A 19,708-nucleotide genomic window follows, 5' to 3' on the forward strand; every position below is an offset into this window, starting at 1 on the left:
AAAGATTTCACCAGGAACGACCAGATATCAAATTTTGAGTTAAATTTTTTTTTTTTCACATTTTGACCCCTGTGACCCCGTGTCCACCCCCCTTGGGCATGAATTGAGGGTTAAATCAAAACAAATCGTTAAATATTTAATGCGTCCCCCAATGTTGATTGCATATAGGAAGTTTCATTACAAAATGTTTGAAAAGTGTGCCCGTAATTGCAAAAAAATTTTGGAATTTGGCCTTTTGATCCCACCCCAGGCAGGGGGTGGAGGCAAAAATGATACTGCTCTCATACCTTCCTGCCATGTGGTGATCTTAACTACCAAGTTTGATGAATTTCTGCACAACCGTTTAGGAGGAGGTAGTGTGATGGACAGACAGCCAAACAGACAGAGCCGATTACAACTGTCTTTCAGTTTTCTTCAAAAAGCATGGGGATATCAACAATGCTCAACAAACCTTAACTTCCTCTGTCTGTTGGAATTCCTCGTGAGTCATATTCTCAACTTCAACCATCAGGACCTCTTGCGGCTTTTCGGTGGCATAAACTGTGCCATCGGACTCGGCATCTGACTGAAGCTTGCCTTCATCCGCACCCTCCATCAATGACTTCTCAATGTCTGCCTCTGACACAGGCACGGTCGCCTCAATTGATGTCTCTGCTTCAGTCTCCAACTCCAACTGCTTGGTGATCCGAATCCTAATAACAAAAAAAAAAAGACAAATTAATGATTTTGTAAACAATGTCGAGGCTCATACAAGAGCGAGCACACAGAACGTACAAGGGAAACAGCAGCAAAGAGGGACAGGAGGGAGAAGGCCAAAACAGTGGGGAACAGAGACATGAGATCTGTGGAAGGGAGAGGGATGGAGTGGGGTACACAGAGTAAACAAGATGGACATTACAGGGACTTTCAGGTCCTTACAAAGCAGGGACTTTCAGGAAGGAAAGCAGGGAATTTGAAGGAGGCAGGTTTAGGGTGAATGAAAGGGGGTAGAAAAGATCATGGTTTTGGATGGGGAAAGATAAGAGATGGTGGTGAACAGCTGTTTTCAAGACCTGAGGGAAGTGTGGGATTGAAGAGAGTGCGGGAGTTTGTTCCAAAGGCAAGAAAAAAAAAAAAGAGGAATGAATGAGTGAAGATGAGCAGGTGAGCATTCACCTGACATAAATGTAGACTTTCAACAACAGGAGGACATCGCAACAGCATGAAAATAATATTATAACAAGTGAGCACAATATACGCCCGAACAAGAAGGTATAGACAGAATTGTGCTACTACATGGAAAACAGCATCCTGGTTGCCATGGCAACCACTTTAGATGACGAACGTATGTCACGACACACCATCTCCACAGTCTGTACCTATGTACCAAATATGAAACGTGAAAGTTGAAAACTTTGGGAGTTAGAGTGCAGACAGGGACGGACGGACGGAATCACATAATACGCCCCGATATTTAAAAAGTGTAAAATGTAAACTTATAGGAAAGGAGGACCCCTCCCTCCCTCACCCCACCTCAAACCCCCAAAGGTTAAAGAGCATTCAGCCACAAAAGTAAACACAATATTTCCACCACCTGCGATGACCCATGACAATCATACGGAGCTTGTCCCCAAGGTCCTGCACCTCGTGGATCTGCACAAATGTCCCCACGGAGTACACTTCATCCAACGATCGCACCTCGTCAGCTTCACTAGACACAGAAATGGTAACGTATTGTTACGGATCTGAAAACCAAATGCATTCAACATACAGATGTCCCAAAAGTCAGTTATGTTGTTAAGTATGTGCGCAGTCAGACCCCCTTCCTTTTGTCCAGTGGGAGAATCAAAGGTGTGCATTGCGATTTCTTTTTAGTTAGGTTATTAAATCTTTACATCCAACTAACCCTCCAACAAGCCATCCTGCCGACAACCAGAGTTTTGGAGGGTTTTTGCTGTTACGAAGGTCGTCGCGGCGGCGAACGTGTCTCTGCTGGCCCTCTACAAGGAAGGAAAGAGCGACCCTGACCCCCCCTCCTCGGACCCCGCTACTCACCACCCGAACTTCGAGTCCCACATGCGACTGGGGACCAAACCAGCGACTATTGTCGGGTGCCGCAGCATGGAGTACCCCCCTTTCTCCGACGGCCAGGTATCCATCTTAACTCTGACCCCCAGCTTGTCTCTCTCCTTGGCTGCGAGGGTCCAATAAAGACCTCTGGGTTAGTTTTCATTTGAGCGTGTGTCTGCGTGTGGGTCCGTCTTTAAGTAGAACTTATTAAGTGTTTTTGGATCATTGTAAATATTCCTTGTTTACATATTCGAGTTAAGTCTTGCTTTGTGTCTGAATTTACTGTAAATAAAACTTGTTAGAATTGTTCCCAGTTCGTTTCCGTCCCTTCTTGAATTGGTCCAGCATGGTTCGGATCTGAGTTTAGGCGGGGTTTTATCCCCGATAATCCGTTCATTCCAGCTGGCACGGCTTTGGCAGTTTCCGCTCGGCTGCACCCGAACTAGAGTTGGTAGTCGGTAGTTGGAACTCTACCGCAGTCGGTAGAGTGACCCAGTTCGAGCAAGAATGCTGAGGGCGTGGTTTCCCCGGTAGTCGAAATCGCATTGTTAATTAGGTAAATTGGTTATAGACAAATAGACCCTATGCTACGCGGTTGAAATATTGGCGACCACGATTGGTAAAACGACCCGCCGGCTCGCAGAGTTATCCGAGCGACGACCTACAATTCCGGGGAGTCTGGTGGAGACGACGTAGCTTTCCCCACCAAGTGGTCGTTCTCGCCACCGACCCCCGGCCCACAACAATATGTTCAACACCAAATCCCAACACACACCGATCATGCGATGGTCGATGGAGAAGATACGCTCAACTCAAAGACAACCCAACACCAACACCTCCACTATATGTCCTACCTGTCATCCTTCCTCATGAAAACTCCAGCAAAAGGCTGAGCCAGACGCACCTTCTGCCTGAGGAGCTCCACCAAGCGTGGACTTTTCACCTACGCAAACATGGGAAAGCATTTCTCAAATGATCGATGTAAGGTTGACCGATTGGCTGTCCGATTCATCATTTTTCAATTCAATGGAAAAAATAAAAAAAATAAAACGAAATAATTTCACTCCACTGTACGACTCATTGAACGGACTTTGCACACAACCAAGGCTGTAGAAGGTCTACGCAACGAGGTTCCAGGATTAAAATATTTGTTTGCCTTGGAATGGTTGGGTTGGTTGCTGTTGTTCTTTGGATCGTGCGAGTGGAGTGGCGTGGTGGTCGGCTGTGCGAGTGGAGTGGAGTGGAGTGGAGTGGCGGTCGGTTGGTTGTGCTAGTGGAGTGGCGGTCGGCTGTGCGAGTGGAGTGGAGTGGCAGTTGGTCGTGCGAGTAGAGTGGAGTGGAGTGCCGGTCGGTCGGTCGTGCGAGTGGAGTGGCGGTCGGCTGTGCGAGTGGAGTGGACTGGAGTGCCGGTCGTGGAGTGGAGTGGAGTGCCGGTCGTGCGAGTGGAGTGGCGTGGAGTGCCGGTCGTGCGAGTGGAGTGGCGTGGCGGTCGGTCGGTCATGCGAGTGGAGTGGAGTGCCGATCGGTCGTGCGAGTGGAGTGGAGTGCTGATCGGTCGTGCGAGTGGAGTGGTGTGACGGTCGGTCGTGCGAGTGGAGTGGTGTGACGGTCGGTCGTGCGAGTGGAGTGGTGTGGCGTGGAGTGGAATGGAGTGGAATGGAGTGCCGGTCAGTCGTGCGAGTGGAGTGGTGTGGCGGACGGTCGGTCATGCAAGTGGAGTGACGTGGTGGTCGGTCGTGCGAGTGGAGTGGAGTGGAGTGGCGGACGGTCGGTCATGCGAGTGGAGTGGAGTGGAGTGGCGGTCGATCGGTCATGCAAATGGAGTGGAGTGGAGTGGCGTGGTGGTCGATCGGTCGTGCAAATGGAGTGGAGTGGACTGGAGTGCTGGTCAGTCGGTCGTGCCAGTGGAGTGGAGCGGAGTGCCGGTCGGTCAGTCATGCGAGTGGAGTAGAGTACAGTGGAGTGGCGGTCGCTCGTGTGAGTGGAGTGGACTGGAGTGCCGATCGGTCGGTTGTGTGAGTGGAGTGGAGTGGAGTGCCGGTCGCTCGTGTGAGTGGAGTGGAGTGGTGGTCGCTCGTGTGAGTGGAGTGGAGTGGCGGTCGCTCGTGTGAGTGGAGTGGAGTGGAGTGGCAGTCGATCGTGTGAGTGGAGTGGTGGTCGCTCGTGTGAGTGGAGTGGAGTGGAGTGGTGGTCGCTCGTGTGAGTGAAGTGGTGGTCGCTCGTGTGAGTGGAGTGGCGGTGCGAGTGGCGTGGAGTGGAGTGGAGTGGCGTGGAGTGGAGTGGAGTGGAGTGGAGTGGAGTGGAGTGGAGTGGAGTGGCGTGGAGTGGAGTGGAGTGGCGGTGTGAGTGTCCGGTTGAATTTTTCTCTCCCTCCAAGTGATGTATCAGAGTGTTCATGTAATTACAAGTTAAAGATATTATTCCGATCTCCACTTTTTCCTCCCTTACATTTATTCACTCCATCGAGAGAGACCACGTGATCAGTAATCGCTACCTCAATGATCTTGACGAATCTTGGAAACACGGGGTTCCTGGTCACAGCGAGTACCGGAACATGTGGGAAAACCTCCGGCACCACCAAGGTGGCTAAAGCGACCCCGACCCCGTAACTCCCCGGAGCTTGCTCCCCGTTCCCAGAACCCGCGACCCCGTCTCCCTCTCCATCTCTCTCCCCGGCAGCAGCAGCAGCACCACCACCACCACCACCACCACCACCTTCCACCGAGTCCCCAGAATCAGCACCACCAGGACGGTTGTCCGACAGGTTCCACGGAACAAATGCCTTGACAGACGAGGACGGTTCCAAGAGCGAAACGCCCGTTCTCCACGCACTTCGAGCCGAACCTGCGGTCCCTGCTGAAGGGATTCGGGACGAGACCCCGGTCGAACACCGCTCTGGTGCTTCACCTCGTGGTACCGATGAACGAGCACGTGAGTCCATTGGAATCCGCAAAGCCGGACGTGAGAGCGATCGCGTCGACTTGTCCCGAGGATTCCGCCATTGGGGCTCTGAAGAAGGGAGGCAGGTGATCCTGACTCCGTGAGCAGCAAGGCCGGAGCACCGAGCATGGCGCGACCACAATCGCACCGAGCGAACAGCTTTCGCCATATGTGTCGCCATGTGAGCGCCTTACATCCGGCGGAACTGACGTCATCGCTTTGCATTGATTTATGTGTTGAACTGGGAGAACAAATGTAAAATTTGATCTCTTCAACGGTTCATGGACATTATTTTTACATTTCCCCAGCGCTTCCTTCGTACAGTCTCTATCCGTTTCGGCAGAGTATGTTGTGTCAGCGTTTCCGGCCTTGGTCGCCGTTTTTAAATCGTTTAAGTTTCCCTCTTAATGAACAACGAATAATTACACTCTATTTAATAATTCGTATTTATATATATATATATATATATAAGGGAAATGTAATTTTATTTTCGACTGTATATTTCGTCTTGTCCGTTCTTTCAAATCCTGCGACTTGTGCGGTGTAACCGGCGGCGGTTTCAGCGATTTGTATCCTTCATGGCTGCGACGGTTTGTTGACGAGTGCGACGTTAATAGTTTGTGTTAACGTTACCCAGATATTTGTATCGAATGTTTAACTTGAAGTTGAGGAAAACCGGCTTCAACTAAAATAGCAATTTAATTTCATGTTTTGATTCGCATGAAGGACGTGAGACGTGAGTGAGCTCTCCGATTGCGTGAAATAAACCGTCTCGACCTCGTTCTCCACGGAAATTCATGATTCTTCTTCTTCCATACAAAGTATGCTGAACAATTAGTATAAAAGTAGTTATCTTGCGACTAATTATTCCTTGTCTTAAACAATCAACCGTTTGTACACCCCCCCCCAAAAAAAATTATTTAAATATTGGCAAACTTTTTTTTTCATTATTTAATTCATTTTTCCTTTCATTCTTTCTTTCATTCTTTCTTTCATTCTTTCTTTCATTCTTTCTTTCATTCATTCTTGCATTCATTCTTCCTTTCATTCTTTCTTTCATTCTTTCTACCTTTCATTCATTCTTTCATTCATTCTCCATTCATTCTTTCATTAATTCATTCATTCTTTCATTCATTCTTTAATTCATTCTTTCTTTAATTATTTAATTACTTCACCTTTCATTCATTCTTTCTTTATTTCATTCATTCTTCTTTCATTCTTTCATTCATTCTTTATTTCATTCATTCTTTATTTCATTCTTTCTTTATTTCATTCATTATCCTTTCATTCTTTAATTATTTCATTCATTCTTTCTTTCATTATTTAATTCATTCTTTATTTCATTCTTTAATTCTTTAATTGTTTCATTCATTCTTTCTTTCATTATTTAATTCATTTTTTATTTCATTCTTTCAATCTTTCTTTGTTTCATTCATTCTTTCTTTCAATCTTTCATTCTTTTGTTCTTCTTTCATTCTTTCTGTCATTCTTTAATTATTTCTTTCTTTCTTTCTGTAATTTTTTTCCTTCATTCATTCTTTAATTATTTCATTCAATCTTCCTTTCATTCTTTCTGTCATTCTTTTTAATTCATTCTTTCTTTCATTCTTTCAATCTTTCTTTCATTCTTTCTTCAACAACTACAATCACTGCCACACCAAGGGTGCAGGTGCATCTCATTCATTACTTCTGTTCCTATGGCCACGTCACCTTGTACATTATGTCATTCACCCCAAAATATATTTAGTTTTCTCTTTCCACACCACGCTTTTTCCTTATTGAGCCCATTGTCCTAATTTTTCTCCAAAATCATTTGGTTTACCATGTCTTGCCTCTTGCGCACTCCATTGTTACGCTTTCCATTCATCTCTCGGTGTGCTCTTTCCCAAACCCAACACACTTCTCCTAAACATCCGTCAAACGTGATCCCTGATCCACGCTCTGTGGCGATCTTGGTTATCGGTGATGAGATCCTGAAGGGACAGACCCAAGACTCAAATTCCTACTTCCTGTGTCACCGTCTGCGTCTGTACGGTCACCTTGTGACGCGGATATCGATTGTGGGAGATTGTGAGTTTGCCATCGCCGCCGAGGTTAAGTCGCTGTCTGCTCGTCACTCCATGGTGCTGACCACAGGTGGAATTGGTCCGACACATGATGATGTCACCTTTGCTGGCGTGGCAAGGGCTTTTGGGCAACCGCTAGTAGAACACCCGGAGCTTCTGTCACTTTGCCAACAATTCTTCGGGCCATCGATGCCAGGGTCTCCACACCTGAAGCTTGCCTGCGTGCCGGCAACAGCGACACTCAATTATGGCCATGACCCCACCACCGGAGATCGGCTTCCATTTCCTGTTGTTAGTGTCGGAAATGTATTCGTATTTCCTGGAATCCCAGCACTCCTGGAACGTTCGTTTGAAGGTTTGGAACACCTCTTCAGAAATGGAAGTCAGACAATTTCGACAGAACTCTACCTGGTGTCTGATGAGGTTTCGGTTGCGGGTGTGCTTTCTGAGGCACAAGCAGCGTTTACCGATTTGGTGTCCATCGGGTCTTATCCAGACTGGCAGAGCAACTACCACAGGGTGAAGGTGACTGTGGATGGTTTGTCAAAGGACCATGTGGAGCACGCGAAGCGCTGGATTGTGGAGCGGTTGCCATCAGCTGCGTTCATCGAATTGGAGACCAGGCCGGAGTTGGTGGCTGAGGAACGGGTCTATGCTTTGGCTGAAAAAGGTGGGGGGATCATGAATTTACACCAAAAGTTGATGTATTTGTTTTACTTCAAATATATATTTATTTCTTTATTCTGCTTTACTTAATCAACATCCATATCTCCCTCCAAACCATGATAAACCCATATTGAGCTCAGTGGTTTCAACGTTTACCCCCCTCTCCTTCTCTGGGTGTCATTATCTTTCAAACCTCGTGTGGTTTTTTTTATTTATTTTAATTCCCACTCATCCGACCCTTTTCTCCAGATTCTGAATTGGGAGGGCGAGTGAGGGAGGCGCTGAATATCATTAATGCTACGCTCTCCCAGCATCTTCTCTCTGAGCTCTCGCTCGCTTTCAACGGTGGAAAAGATTGCACTGCATTGCTGCACCTCCTGCACGCCGCATTGTGCCGGTTAGTACTGGCATTTCAGTTTTGAGTTTGGTACTGAAATGAAATAAAATAACTTTTTAATGCTCCAATGCAATACAGTCTTTATTGATGATGTATCATGCTCTGTACAGAGCGTTGGGTTCTGCCGAAGCAGTTTCTCGGTTCGAGTTGCAATCCTGGATGGGTTGCCACTCAGAGGAAGTCATGGCAGGAATTTAGAATTTGTTCATGGTGCCAGTGAGAGCTCGACTTCTCTTCGCGAAGGACACCGTGGGATCTTTGACATCCACCAAGTAATGTCAGCAGATGTGAAGCCCAGTTTAACGTCCATCCGAGGAACGGCACACGCAATAATGAATAACCCTGCCTGTGAAACACCGAGGTGACAGTTTCTCGCCGAGTCTAGATTTGAACCCAGGCTAAACGGTTCGGACATGAGTGTGCATACCTCTTGGCCATCCTGCGAGCCCACCTGTCTTTATTACCCCGCACACGAAGCTAAAAAGCAGTTAAGCAATACGGGGCTTTCAAAATGATGTATGAATGCTAACGTGGCCTTTTGTGCACATGCAGTGTACTTTTCCAGTGACTCACCTCTGTTAGGGTTAGGGTTAGGGTTAGGCTAACCCTAACACAGGCACTTTTTAACCTGCCGTCGCCAATGCAAAATCTGTAATTCAGTGAGTCTTTTTAACGATAACAGGCACACCCTGGGGTCCACGTGAAACTGAACAACTTTCTCGGTTGTACACAGTGCCTATAGAAAGTCTACACCCCCTTTCAAAATGTTTACCTTTTTATCTTGCCAAATCGAAGTCTTTGCAAGATCTGTTACTTGGTAAGTTTTTTTTTTTGTTTGTTTGTCTGTAATCATTGGATTTTTCACCTTTTTATATCACTCTGTAGAGCACAATTCTCATCGGAAACTCTTGTGGGTACACATATCGTAGTATTCTTACAATACCCTTCAGCACACATAAAGGTCAAGGTGAAGGTCAAGGTCAAAGGTTAAGGTCACTTTGCGGTAAATCATGGAGGTCGACGAAACCCTTATTTTTTTTAGTAATTTTAATCAAATCATCTCCAAACTTCATAGGAATATAGTTCATGGTCTGGCGCTCAGCTGATTAGTTTTTGGCGGCGATTGGCCTTGACCTTCATGGTTAGCACCTGAGGTCAAACATATTTGACCCCAAGGTCAAATTTTCAAGTTTTAGGAACCATATCGTGTAGTACCTCAAATTGAACACCTCGATGAGTGCTTTCTAGATATGTCAAGCTTGAGACATTATGACGTCATTTGGTGACGTTTTGAGGCAAAACCATATTTTTCATGCTTACTCTGTAGAACGATTCTCATCGGAATCTCTCGTAGGCAGAAATTCCTCAAGGAGTCGCTCCTGGTGGATAACAGCTCTGTTCACCTCAGTGTGACCTTAAAGAAGTCACACGTGGTCACCTTTTGACAAGATATGGGTCACCCTGCAGGTGACATTGGTTTATTCTTACCTTTTGCCTGAAATTCAATTTCGTTAAATCAGACTTTTACTACCTTGATTTATACATCGTAACCCACAACTTCCAAATGAGAAACAGGTTCTACATATTTCAGAAAATTAATTAAAAATACAAAACTAGAACATCTTGGTTGGATACGTGTCCACTGTCCACCCACCTGAGTTAACACTTTGTAGAAACACCTTTGGCGGCGATTACAACTGTGAGTTTGTTGGGATAAGTCTCTACCAACTTTGCACACCTTGATTGGGCAATATTTTCCAATTCTTCTGCACAAAACTGTTCAAGCTTAGTCAAGTTGCGTGGGGAGTGTTGATGGACAGCAATCTTTAAGTCATGCGACAGATTTTCGATTGGATTTAAGTCGGGGCTCTGACTGGGCCACTCAAAGACATTTATCTTTATCAAGGACACAGGACTCAAGGACACTCAAGAGGGCAGCAAGTCCTTGCTGATGAAAAAAATCCCCCCCCCCTCCCGCTGATGAAAAAAATTTATGAGAACCAGACAGACAATATATTAATAACAGCCCTCACAGCTCCCATTCAACCCCACCCTGCCCCCCTCCCCCACATTATTAATAGTATTTTAATTTTAAAAGGTCATTTTAAACTTACCCCATACATTCACAAGCCCCAGATATGTCCTGCCCATTGGTATTCAGAAGCACCCAAACCAGATATGGTGTCTTCCTCCAACTCTTTCATTTGGGCAGAGGCACACCCCAGCACTGAACACTGCAGAACATGAATCAGAATGTGACTCAGAACACGAACCTGCGGTTTAGCATTACTTTGGCTCTGAATTTGGCAAATTGTACGGCATCTCGTCCCGACTGAACATGCACACAGAGTATGGTAATTTTTAAGCGGTGTAGCAGCTTCAATATCTGGTATGTCCATCCTTCCCTCAAAATAATTTTTAAATGGTGCAGACGCTGAATTGACACAAGGGAGAGCTGTAGCTGCCGAGCATCACGAGAAGCAAATGCCAAACTGCACCACTTCGGACACGGGTGCGCTTTTTTTTTTTTTTAAACTCTGCCTATCTCGCAGTCGAACAAAATTGAAAATCATTCCAAACAGGAAACTTACTGTTTTTAAGGAAGTCATAAAGGACACAAACAACAGTCACTAATAACTTATGTAAAGTGTTAAATAAGGTGGCGTAAAAAGATGCTGCATCAACGGCGGTAAACTTCTGCAAAAAGTTTTTTTTTTCTACAACCTCTATAATCTTTATTGTATTTCATTTGAATTATATACTTAAACTCTGTAGAACACAAATTGCTATGTTGGCACTTTCAAAAACCTCCAGTTAGCAATACTTGGACTAAATATTACACCATTGTATACCGTCTTGACCAATCAAATTTGCTACTCGCGCTCTCAGAATTGGAGAATATCGAGATTCAGACAAAATGGCGGCTCATAGGAAATGTAGATTGTGCTCGGAAGTGCAAAGCAAGAGTTGAAAAGACCCTTCCCACGTCCTCTTTCTCAAGTCTGTGCAGGGTACGGTGTTCTGTGAACTCTCGATTCACTAAGTGTTATTCATCTGCACATTATTAGGTATACCATCACTGACATTAAACCATCATTTTGTACAATTGGTTAAAATCTACAAATGCATTCATTGGGATCACTGACGTTTTTCGTTCACCATGAGCTGTCAAGTCTGTGTTTGTTGTGCTCTTCCTCGAATGGGGGTGTTAATTCATGTGTCCCATCTGTTAGCATTAATTGGATGTACAAAATCCCTTTTTTAATGGAGAGTAGACAAGGTATTGCCAAATACCCTGGCAAAATTCAAAATTCCTGCCATAAACTGTACATTGTGCATGCTCTGTTCTTCCTTCACACAAGGGTACACTGCTCCCAATCTCAGAGGGTGATCGCTGTGTGAGGAGCAAAGCTCTTAAAATGCACAACTAAAAAAATTCACACACCCAGGTGTTCACACATCACATGTGAAAGACCATCTTTGGCTATAAAGAGCAACCACTGTTTATCCCAACTTCTTTGTTTTCTTCTTCTTCTTAAGTCCCCTCTCTCAGATGACAATGATCCTCGGCTTCCAATCTTCTTGATCGAGCATTGAGTTCCTCTCTCTCCAGGCCCACATCCTTCTTCAACATGTCGATGTCCTTGAGAGCAGCTGGTCTGCCCTGCTTTGGCTTTCCATGTTTAGATGTCCCAGAGTGTAAGGATGGAAACAGGTTCGTTGTTGCAGCAGTCGCAGTGCCCAGAAATTCTGAGACATCTTCTTCTAAGTTTAACCAACAGCTTTGGAAGAGAACCACGGCTCATTATATTTGTCACATGTTCAGACCAATGAATATCGAAAGCTGAACAACGAAGTCGAGTATAGCATCAATCAAGTCCCTTTTCTTGGGTCACAGTGAGTCACTGGATTTTGGGTCACTGGATTTAGGTCGTTTCACCAGAAAGGGTTTGATGGTGGACGGTGTGTGCCCTGTAGAAACCTGGGGAGGACAAAGCAGGGGAAGAACAGAGGGTGCAAGACCAGAAAGGAGGGGGTAGAATACGGAGACCACCGACCTGTGTGCGATGGCGAAGTGATCGGCCCGTAGACTCAGCTTCATCCTGGGAGATTCCAATAATCTTGAAGGCCTTTTTATCCAATAAATGCACCTGCCTCTCCTGTGCCTTCGATCACTCCCATCCCTCGTCCCATCCAGTAGGAACCTCCTCACCCTGTGCCAGCCAACCTTCCTCTCTGTCCATCGCCCCCGGGGCGTGACCTGCTTGCCCCCAAACCCGGGAAGGCGGGGCTTCTCATGCTTGTTGTTGTTTTAGGGACTCATTCCCCTGCTTTACAGCCAGCTCATTCCCCAGCTCATGCGTGCGTGCGTGCGTGCGTGCGTGCGTGTGTGTGCGTGTGCATGTGTTTTGGTTATCTCCATGTGTGGGTTTCAGAAGGTGCTACACATCCCTCACAGGTCTCGAAGTATCCATGGCGGTTGTGCGTGCATGTGTGTGTCTCTTTCATGCACCCCTCCCTCCCGCAGTGAATATAGCAACGTTTGCTGAAGTGTCGCTCTCCCCACCTCCCCCCCGAACTCTCCCTTCTCCATCCTCTCTGCCTTCCCTTCCCAATCTCACCCTACACCTGCCTCCTCTCTCTCTCTCTCTCTCTCTCTCTCTCTCTCTCTCTCTCTCTCTCTCTCTCTCTCTCTCTTCCTCCCTCTTTCTCCATCCCCCCCCCCCCCCCCTCACTTTATTGACCCATAAGCGAAGCGACAGGTTGTATTTGCAAATGAGATAATTTAAATATTCTCTAAAATAAAGCATTTAAACCCATTGATTGGGACAGGGAATGTGACGTGGCATGACGTAATAAAAACGAAGCCCCAAACAGTCACATTGACATTAATTAATTAATTAGTTCTCAAAAAAAAATTGGCGGAGTGTGGTCAGGGCATGCTTCATGAGCCTCATCAGTGTCTGGAATCCATATGTAAATGTAACCGGTCATGGCCTCGATACGTATCATTCACATGGCAGAGGCGCCCTCATGCCCAGTGTCAGCCCAATGTGGACCGAGTTAATCAAACGACATCGATGGGATTCGAACCCCAGCAGCCCTCTGCATCACCTTTGCATCGGGGCAAACAACGCAAGATACCTGAGATTAACTCCTCCCGCCATTGACCAACTCCGGTAAATGAATGTGTTTTTAGCCCCCCCGGCTGTGCTTTCGATTTTGGTTCAGGTCCACATCCAGATCTGGCCTATCTGTGTTACAAAATGTCAACTGTGCAGCCTTGCAGAGACGAGGTGTGCGCTCCACCGAGTTCTCGTTATTCATGTTTTTTATCATTACTTTTGAAATGCTTTGATCCGGTTTTTTTTTTTGGTTCGTTAAAGGATACTTGTTCTGTCTGCCTCTTAACTTTGTATTTTATAGATGCACTTTGCTTTCTTTCTCCATTTAGGAAGTTCCCAACTAAGAAAAAATCACTTTTATGCCTCTATGTTAGGCAACCAGAGTCATTCCCTGAGCTGGAGAAGTTTATTGAGCAGACATGCCACAGGTAAGACTGATTTACACCACAAACTGTCGGCCCTTCTTTCTCGGTAGAACTTGCAAGTCCATATCTACCTCCGTCTCTTCTACCTGTTCCTCCAGGTATGCCGTTAAACTGCGCGTTTTGGAGGGTGGGCTGCTTGAATCTCTTGCAGAGTTCAGGAATTCTAATCCTACTGTACGTGCGGTGCTTATGGGCACTCGGGCTACAGATCCCAGTGGGCGAAACCTCCAGGAGATGGCACCCACAGACCCTGACTGGCCGCAATTCATGCGCATCAACCCTTTGCTGGTAGGATGCAGAGTTGGGTGGAAGTTTTAAACAGGAAATCATGCGAAGAAAAACCACAATCGGAGCTCACTAAGTTCATAAAGAGAAGTAAAAAGACAATTTTAGCCAAATCCATTTTTGATAGAGTCCTTGACTAAAGGAGTGGCATTCATAATAACTATTTATTTAATAACAGAGCACTGCTTCATCATTCAGTGTTTACAGCCCATAAAGACTCTGTGCTCAGAGGAACAAGGATGCATGACATGATCATCTCACCTCACCTGCAATAAATGCAACAGGGAGTGGGCTCTGTTTGCGGGAGACCTCTACAGAAGTGTCGGGATTATAGGATGAGGGATAGCAGGATAGCATGGTCGATAACGGGCTCACCTCTAAGCTGTCTGTCTCTCTATCTCGATCAAATCCAACTGAAATGTCTGTTCTGGTGCAGTGTAAGCGGTCAGCTCAAGATCTCAGACACGTCTACAACCTAAAGGCTAAAAGGACAGCTGACTTTGTAATCCCATCTCCAGGATGCCCTTCTCTCAAATGCAGATGCAGTGAGATTTGTTGTAATAAAATATCCCTTAATTTCTCTCAAATTGTATGCCATTGTACTCATACGTAAATGTAGTTGCTAATTACCTCCGTCACCGAAGGTGAAGGAGGTTATGTGTTCGCCCCTTTCTGTCTGTCTGTCTGTCTGTCTGTCTGTGTACAGGATATCTCAAAAAGTTGAGAACAGATTCGGCCAAAACTTGGTGGACATGTTGGGTGTGTGGCAGGGATGAATTGCTTTGATTTTGGTGAAGAACCGATTCCGGATCCGGATACGAAAATTATTTAATTTTGAAAGTGATTCGTCACCATTGAGAGATTGAGGCAAAAACTATACATAGCACGATATTTAAAAAATGTATTTATTGGGCCCGATATGTTCTCGTGGATCAGGCATTACATGGTGGAGGTGTGCGCTCTCCCGAGTGCCCTTCTAGTTCCAGCATGAAACTGGCGGTCTGTGTTGGTGGTATGAGGGAATAAAAACATAATAAAATTGTTACGTATTTTCCGGTGTATAAACTGTGACCGTGTGTTGACCGCCCCCCTGTTTTTCACCCTCAAAGTTAATTAATATATTGATCATTTTATTTTCTGATCTAGATCTAAATATGTTTGTACATTAACTTTGTACAGAACAAAGGGACGGAGGTATCAACATGCTTACTCCCATGTCCGCTTAATTTCGTCTAAAAGTCTTATTCTCATTTTCAAGAAGTTGGAGAGAGAGAGAGACAGACAGACAGACAGACAGACAGACAGACAGACAGACAGACAGACAGACAGACAGACAAACAGACAGAGAGAGAGAGAGAGAGAGAGAGAGAGAGAGAGAGAGAGAGAGAGAGAGAGAGAGAGAGAGAGAGAGAGAGAGAGAGAGAGAGTCAACATAATGTTCAGCCAACGTAGCGATGGGAGCAGTGGTGAAAGTTCAACCAAGATGCATGTGGCCAATGCTCCTCGGAATCCGGGTTGAAAATCCCAGCGGGAAACACGTCACGAAATGTTGATTTTCAACTGATGAAAATATCAAGCCTCTAAAATGGGGGTTTCACCGAGATGCAGCAAATGTTCCTGAAAACCTGGGTCGAATACAAAGGTCTGCAAAGTAACAAAGTTCGTCTGGTCGACGCGAGTAATTAGTGGGAAGCAAGTTAGGAACCACTGATAGAAACGAGGGAGAATGAAGAGAACCAGGAAGAATGAAGAGAACCAAGGAAGCCAAAAGAACCGAACAGTACTGGTACTTCTTAAAGCTCCGCCGTCCCAATGTGGATCCTCGCTCTCATGAGATTCTTATTCTTCCTTTTAAATCCATTTCCTGCCCTCGTAGAGAAAATTTCTCGGGGTTGATTGGTTGTTCCTAGTTTTAAACCACGCTCTGATCTCCAGCATCTGCGATCATAGTGTCCGCATGTAAGTCACGAGCATGGTGGATTAATTCTGCCTGCATCGGATGTTCATGTAGAAAATGATGCATGTAAAAAGATCATCACCACGACAAGTCCCTCATCTACCCACCCCTTCTGTTGCGCACGAACAATGATGCCGGCTGGAAAGTGGTCTTTGGGGAGTGTCTTCCTCTTGAACGCGACATACGAGGGAAGCTTGCCCCGCTAGCTTATTGAGATGGATTAATGGACTCCAGCTATTGTGAATAATTCTTCTTTTGATGTGAGATCAGGTGTTCTTCTTTTGTGTTTAATGGTGTTTTCAGAGCCGTGAGGCTCGATACACGCCACACACCTAAACTCCGGGTGTCTCTGGCCATTACTTTATTTAATTTCTGCACACGGTTAAGAAAATGCTGAACAAACTCTTAATCTGAACCGACTTTCGAAATTTAAATGGCGGAATTGAGCTTAACAGCAGTTCCGACTGCAACAAAAGTGTTCATTTTGAATATAATTACAATTCAACATTGATCGTTTTTAGACTGATTTTTTTTCTATACCCGTATATTTACCGCACCCCCAACTTTTACCCTTTTTTTGCCGATAAAAAATGTGCTGTTTATACACCGGAAAATACGGTAGTTATCCACTGTAAAAGATCACAAGGTGCTGGCGTTTCGGGCTTTACCCTTCATCGGAGAGAGACAAAGACAGACACATGGGAAAAAATGTCGGTGTACTATCCAAACTAATCTTTACACACACTGAATGGTTGAACAGGCATGGATCGGGTAAAGTGTGCGTGTGCGTGCGTGTGTGTGTGTGTGTGTGTGTGTGTGTGTGTGTGTGTGTGTGTGTGTGTGTGTGTGTGTGTGTGTGTGTGTGCGTGCGTGCGTGCGTGCATGCGCGTGCGCGTGCCATTTAAAACATGCTTAAAATGGATAAATGAACACACTGGATATGGGTGTTCAGTGCTTGGATGCTCATGCTTCACAATCCAATCTAAAATTAAATTGTGATTCATGTAAAAGTACATTGATGCAAAAATGTCTCTTTCATGTAATGCTGTATACAGGACGGATGAGCGATGAGTATGAATTAGCTGCTGTGAGTATTTCGTTATATTTATGTTTGTGATAATGATGTCATCCTTTGGTGTCATTTTCTTGGCTGTACAGAACTGGAGTTACGAGGATGTGTGGGCATTTCTGCGCTCACTGCATGTCCCGTATTGCGTCTTGTATGACAGAGGGTGAGTCATTTGAGAAATTATCAGTGGGTTTATTTCGTGTGTGTGTGTGTGTGTGTGTGTGTGTGTGTGTGTGTGTGTGTGTGTGTGTGTGTGTGTGTGTGTGTGTGTGTGTGTGTGTGTGTGTGTGTGTGTCGACTGACTTTCACAAGCACAAAAGAGGACATGTCAAGAACTGATAGTCATACGTGCCGTAAGATACCTTTCGTACGAAAAAGACCAACTCTGCATATAAGCTACATGAAGGGCATAACACCACAATGCTGCCGTTTCCCTTCCATCTGGCAGGTACACGTCGTTGGGGAACCGGCGAGATACCGAGAGAAATCCAGCACTTCGCTACAAAAAACCAGAGGGCATCTGGAGCTACCGACCAGCCTACACCCTCCAGCAGAGCGATCAGGAAAGGACATCCAGGAAGGAACGACCTTGAAAAGATCACCCCGTTAAGACTATTCTGGCCTGTAACTGAGTCGCAATGTGACATCTGCCATGTTATAAAATGGGCATGTGTCGAACGCCTGATTATTAGATTTTCAGTATCACGCGAGGCCACACTATTTGGAAAAAATAAAAACCTATGGAAGATCCTAAAGAAGGATATTCCGGTAACGAAAGAGATTCATGAGAGCGTTTTGTGACGGTCACCTTCCACATTAGATCTCACTTTGAAAAGCTGAAAACAAGCTGAGTGGGAATGGGGAGTTTTACTTATTTATTTTCCTTTGTTAATTTCCCCAATAACTTGACACGTATTAAGAGGGCGTGACAAACTGCAGCGACCGAACTATCCACACGTGTTTATTAATTTTTATTGTGATCGGCTATCCATCACAAAAGTGGCAATTACACGCATTAGAAACTCAGCGCATTAATCAGATTGTTGAAACCACCTTATCACTGACGAACACATAAGCATGACTCCCAAACTGCGACATTTCCAGCTTTCCCAACCCTACTTTTTCGAACCACAGGAAAAAATTCCAGAACTTGTGATTTGGAGCTTCTGAATATTTTTTTTCGATGTAACGAGGACCTCGTTCGTGATGGGGATTCACCAACTCGCGCAAACTCAGAATACCGTTTATTGACTCTAGCTTTACGGTCGAGGGTGTGATTGAATTGCTTTATTATTCTTCCACAGATTTTGTCCTGTTCACCTTCGTATTGTTTTCAGTTCATGTCCGTCAGAATGCCACCCCCGTAGGTGTTTACTTAAAATCGTAATGCTGAGCTTAATTGTTACTCCGATGGTGCTGTGTAATAGAGGATCATCGTAAATTAATTCCGTAATTTACGGATCGAGCGGCACAGGCACGCCTCCCGGAGGAGATGCAACCGGCAGCCACGAGCTGCATATAACACAATGCCGCAGAAGCATTCATGAACGCGACAGGACGCGGGCCGCATGGTTCCTTGAACTTTTGAGGAGCTGAGATTAACGTCTGTGGGCCATCTTGTTGGTCGACTCCTTCAATGTATAGTATCAACAAATAAAGATTTTAAATTGTTTATGTTTTCTTGGCCAAACTGTTGCTTTATCATTAAAAAAAAAAATTGACAGAAGTGCGCGATTCTTTCAATAAATGGGATTTAGGTTGAAATTATTCTGGAAATTGGTATTTAAGTTCCTCATTGTATTCCTCAAAAACACACACACACACACACACACACACACACACACACACACACACACACACACACACACACACACGATACCTTCTTGATTTCCTATTCACTGTCGAGGTCATCGAAAGCTGTTGTAGGTTTGAGACATTTACCTGATTTATAAAGTAAAGGCTCTGGCCTTTTATTAGCCATACCCATTCCCTATTACTCTTGCCTTCTGAAAGAAGTGCAAAACCTCACCCCAAGCAAATAATTTGGCCAGCACACAGTGGCCTATTCTTTTAAAAGTAAAATAACAGTTGACATCCATACCCTAAATGCAGATAGGACGACCAGCTTTAGTTATCCATCTGAAGGATTATGTACTCTGCAGCTTCTTTTAGCACTGTACAAAATGGCAGCTTCTCTGGAATCAGCACGAAGCAACACACTGGCGAGCACACGACCACCTGAGCTATTGTCCCAAACAGGTGGAAAACATATCTTCGGTATTTTGTATGGCTTTAGGTGCTCTGTTTATTACCTCCACCACCGAAGGTCAACAGAGGTTATGTTTTCACCCCTGTTTGTTTGCCTGTCTGTGAGCTGGATATCTCAAAACGTTACGGACGGATTCGGACGAAATTTAATGGACAGTTTGGGTTTGTGACAAGGACGAATTAATTAGATTTTTGGGAAGATTCGGATCCAGATAAAAGATTTTTAAAGTGATTCTTCACCATTGAGAGATAGGGCCAAAAACGATACGTAGCACAATATTTCAAAAAGTTATGGACGGATTCGGACAAAACTTGATGGATGAGTTGGGTAGGTGACAAGAACAAGGTCATCAGATTGGTCCGGATGCAGATCCGGCCTATCATTGGGATACAAAACATAAACTGTTCAGCCTGGTAGAGCTATGCGCTCTACCGAGTGCCGTTATAGTTTCATTCGGTT

The 19,708-nt window shown here is 45.2% G+C and overlaps 2 protein-coding genes across 6 annotated transcripts in view; one reads left to right on the forward strand and one right to left on the reverse strand.

Annotated features, from left to right (window-relative positions):
• LONP1 (lon peptidase 1, mitochondrial) overlaps positions 1 to 5,204 on the reverse strand; it is a 47,092-nt gene extending 41,888 nt beyond the window's left edge. Inside the window, exons 1-4 of the mRNA XM_085877642.1 lie at positions 4,544 to 5,204; positions 2,904 to 2,992; positions 1,574 to 1,690; positions 452 to 692 (exon numbers count right to left, since the gene is read on the reverse strand). Coding sequence (XP_085733768.1) covers positions 452 to 692; positions 1,574 to 1,690; positions 2,904 to 2,992; positions 4,544 to 5,170 — 1,074 coding nt within the window. The 5' untranslated portion in view covers positions 5,171 to 5,204. The remainder of the gene's footprint in view (positions 1 to 451; positions 693 to 1,573; positions 1,691 to 2,903; positions 2,993 to 4,543) is intronic.
• A 326-nt stretch (positions 5,205 to 5,530) lies between these two features.
• On the forward strand, positions 5,531 to 18,654 carry LOC147027895 (bifunctional FAD diphosphatase/FAD synthase-like). Of its 5 annotated transcripts, XM_085877644.1 has the most exons (7): positions 5,531 to 5,810; positions 6,960 to 7,725; positions 7,971 to 8,118; positions 13,574 to 13,672; positions 13,768 to 13,957; positions 17,070 to 17,143; positions 17,429 to 18,654. In XM_085877644.1, exons 1-7 carry the CDS (start codon positions 5,787 to 5,789, stop codon positions 17,571 to 17,573), a joined length of 1,446 nt encoding a protein of 481 aa, XP_085733770.1. In that variant the 5' UTR covers positions 5,531 to 5,786; the 3' UTR covers positions 17,574 to 18,654. The 5 variants fall into 5 exon arrangements, 4 of the variants coding, with proteins under 4 accessions (XP_085733770.1, XP_085733772.1, XP_085733771.1 ...); XM_085877643.1 differs by lacking the exon at positions 5,531 to 5,810 and having other exon boundaries at positions 6,358 to 7,725; XM_085877645.1 differs by lacking the exons at positions 5,531 to 5,810; positions 17,429 to 18,654 and having other exon boundaries at positions 6,352 to 7,725; positions 17,070 to 17,147.
• Positions 18,655 to 19,708: the final 1,054 nt, after the last annotated feature.

Source organism: Eptatretus burgeri, chromosome 4, assembly GCF_056783735.1.
Source record: "Eptatretus burgeri isolate ZD-2024b chromosome 4, Ebu_testis_v1, whole genome shotgun sequence".
NCBI classification, from domain to species: Eukaryota; Metazoa; Chordata; class Myxini; order Myxiniformes; family Myxinidae; genus Eptatretus; species Eptatretus burgeri.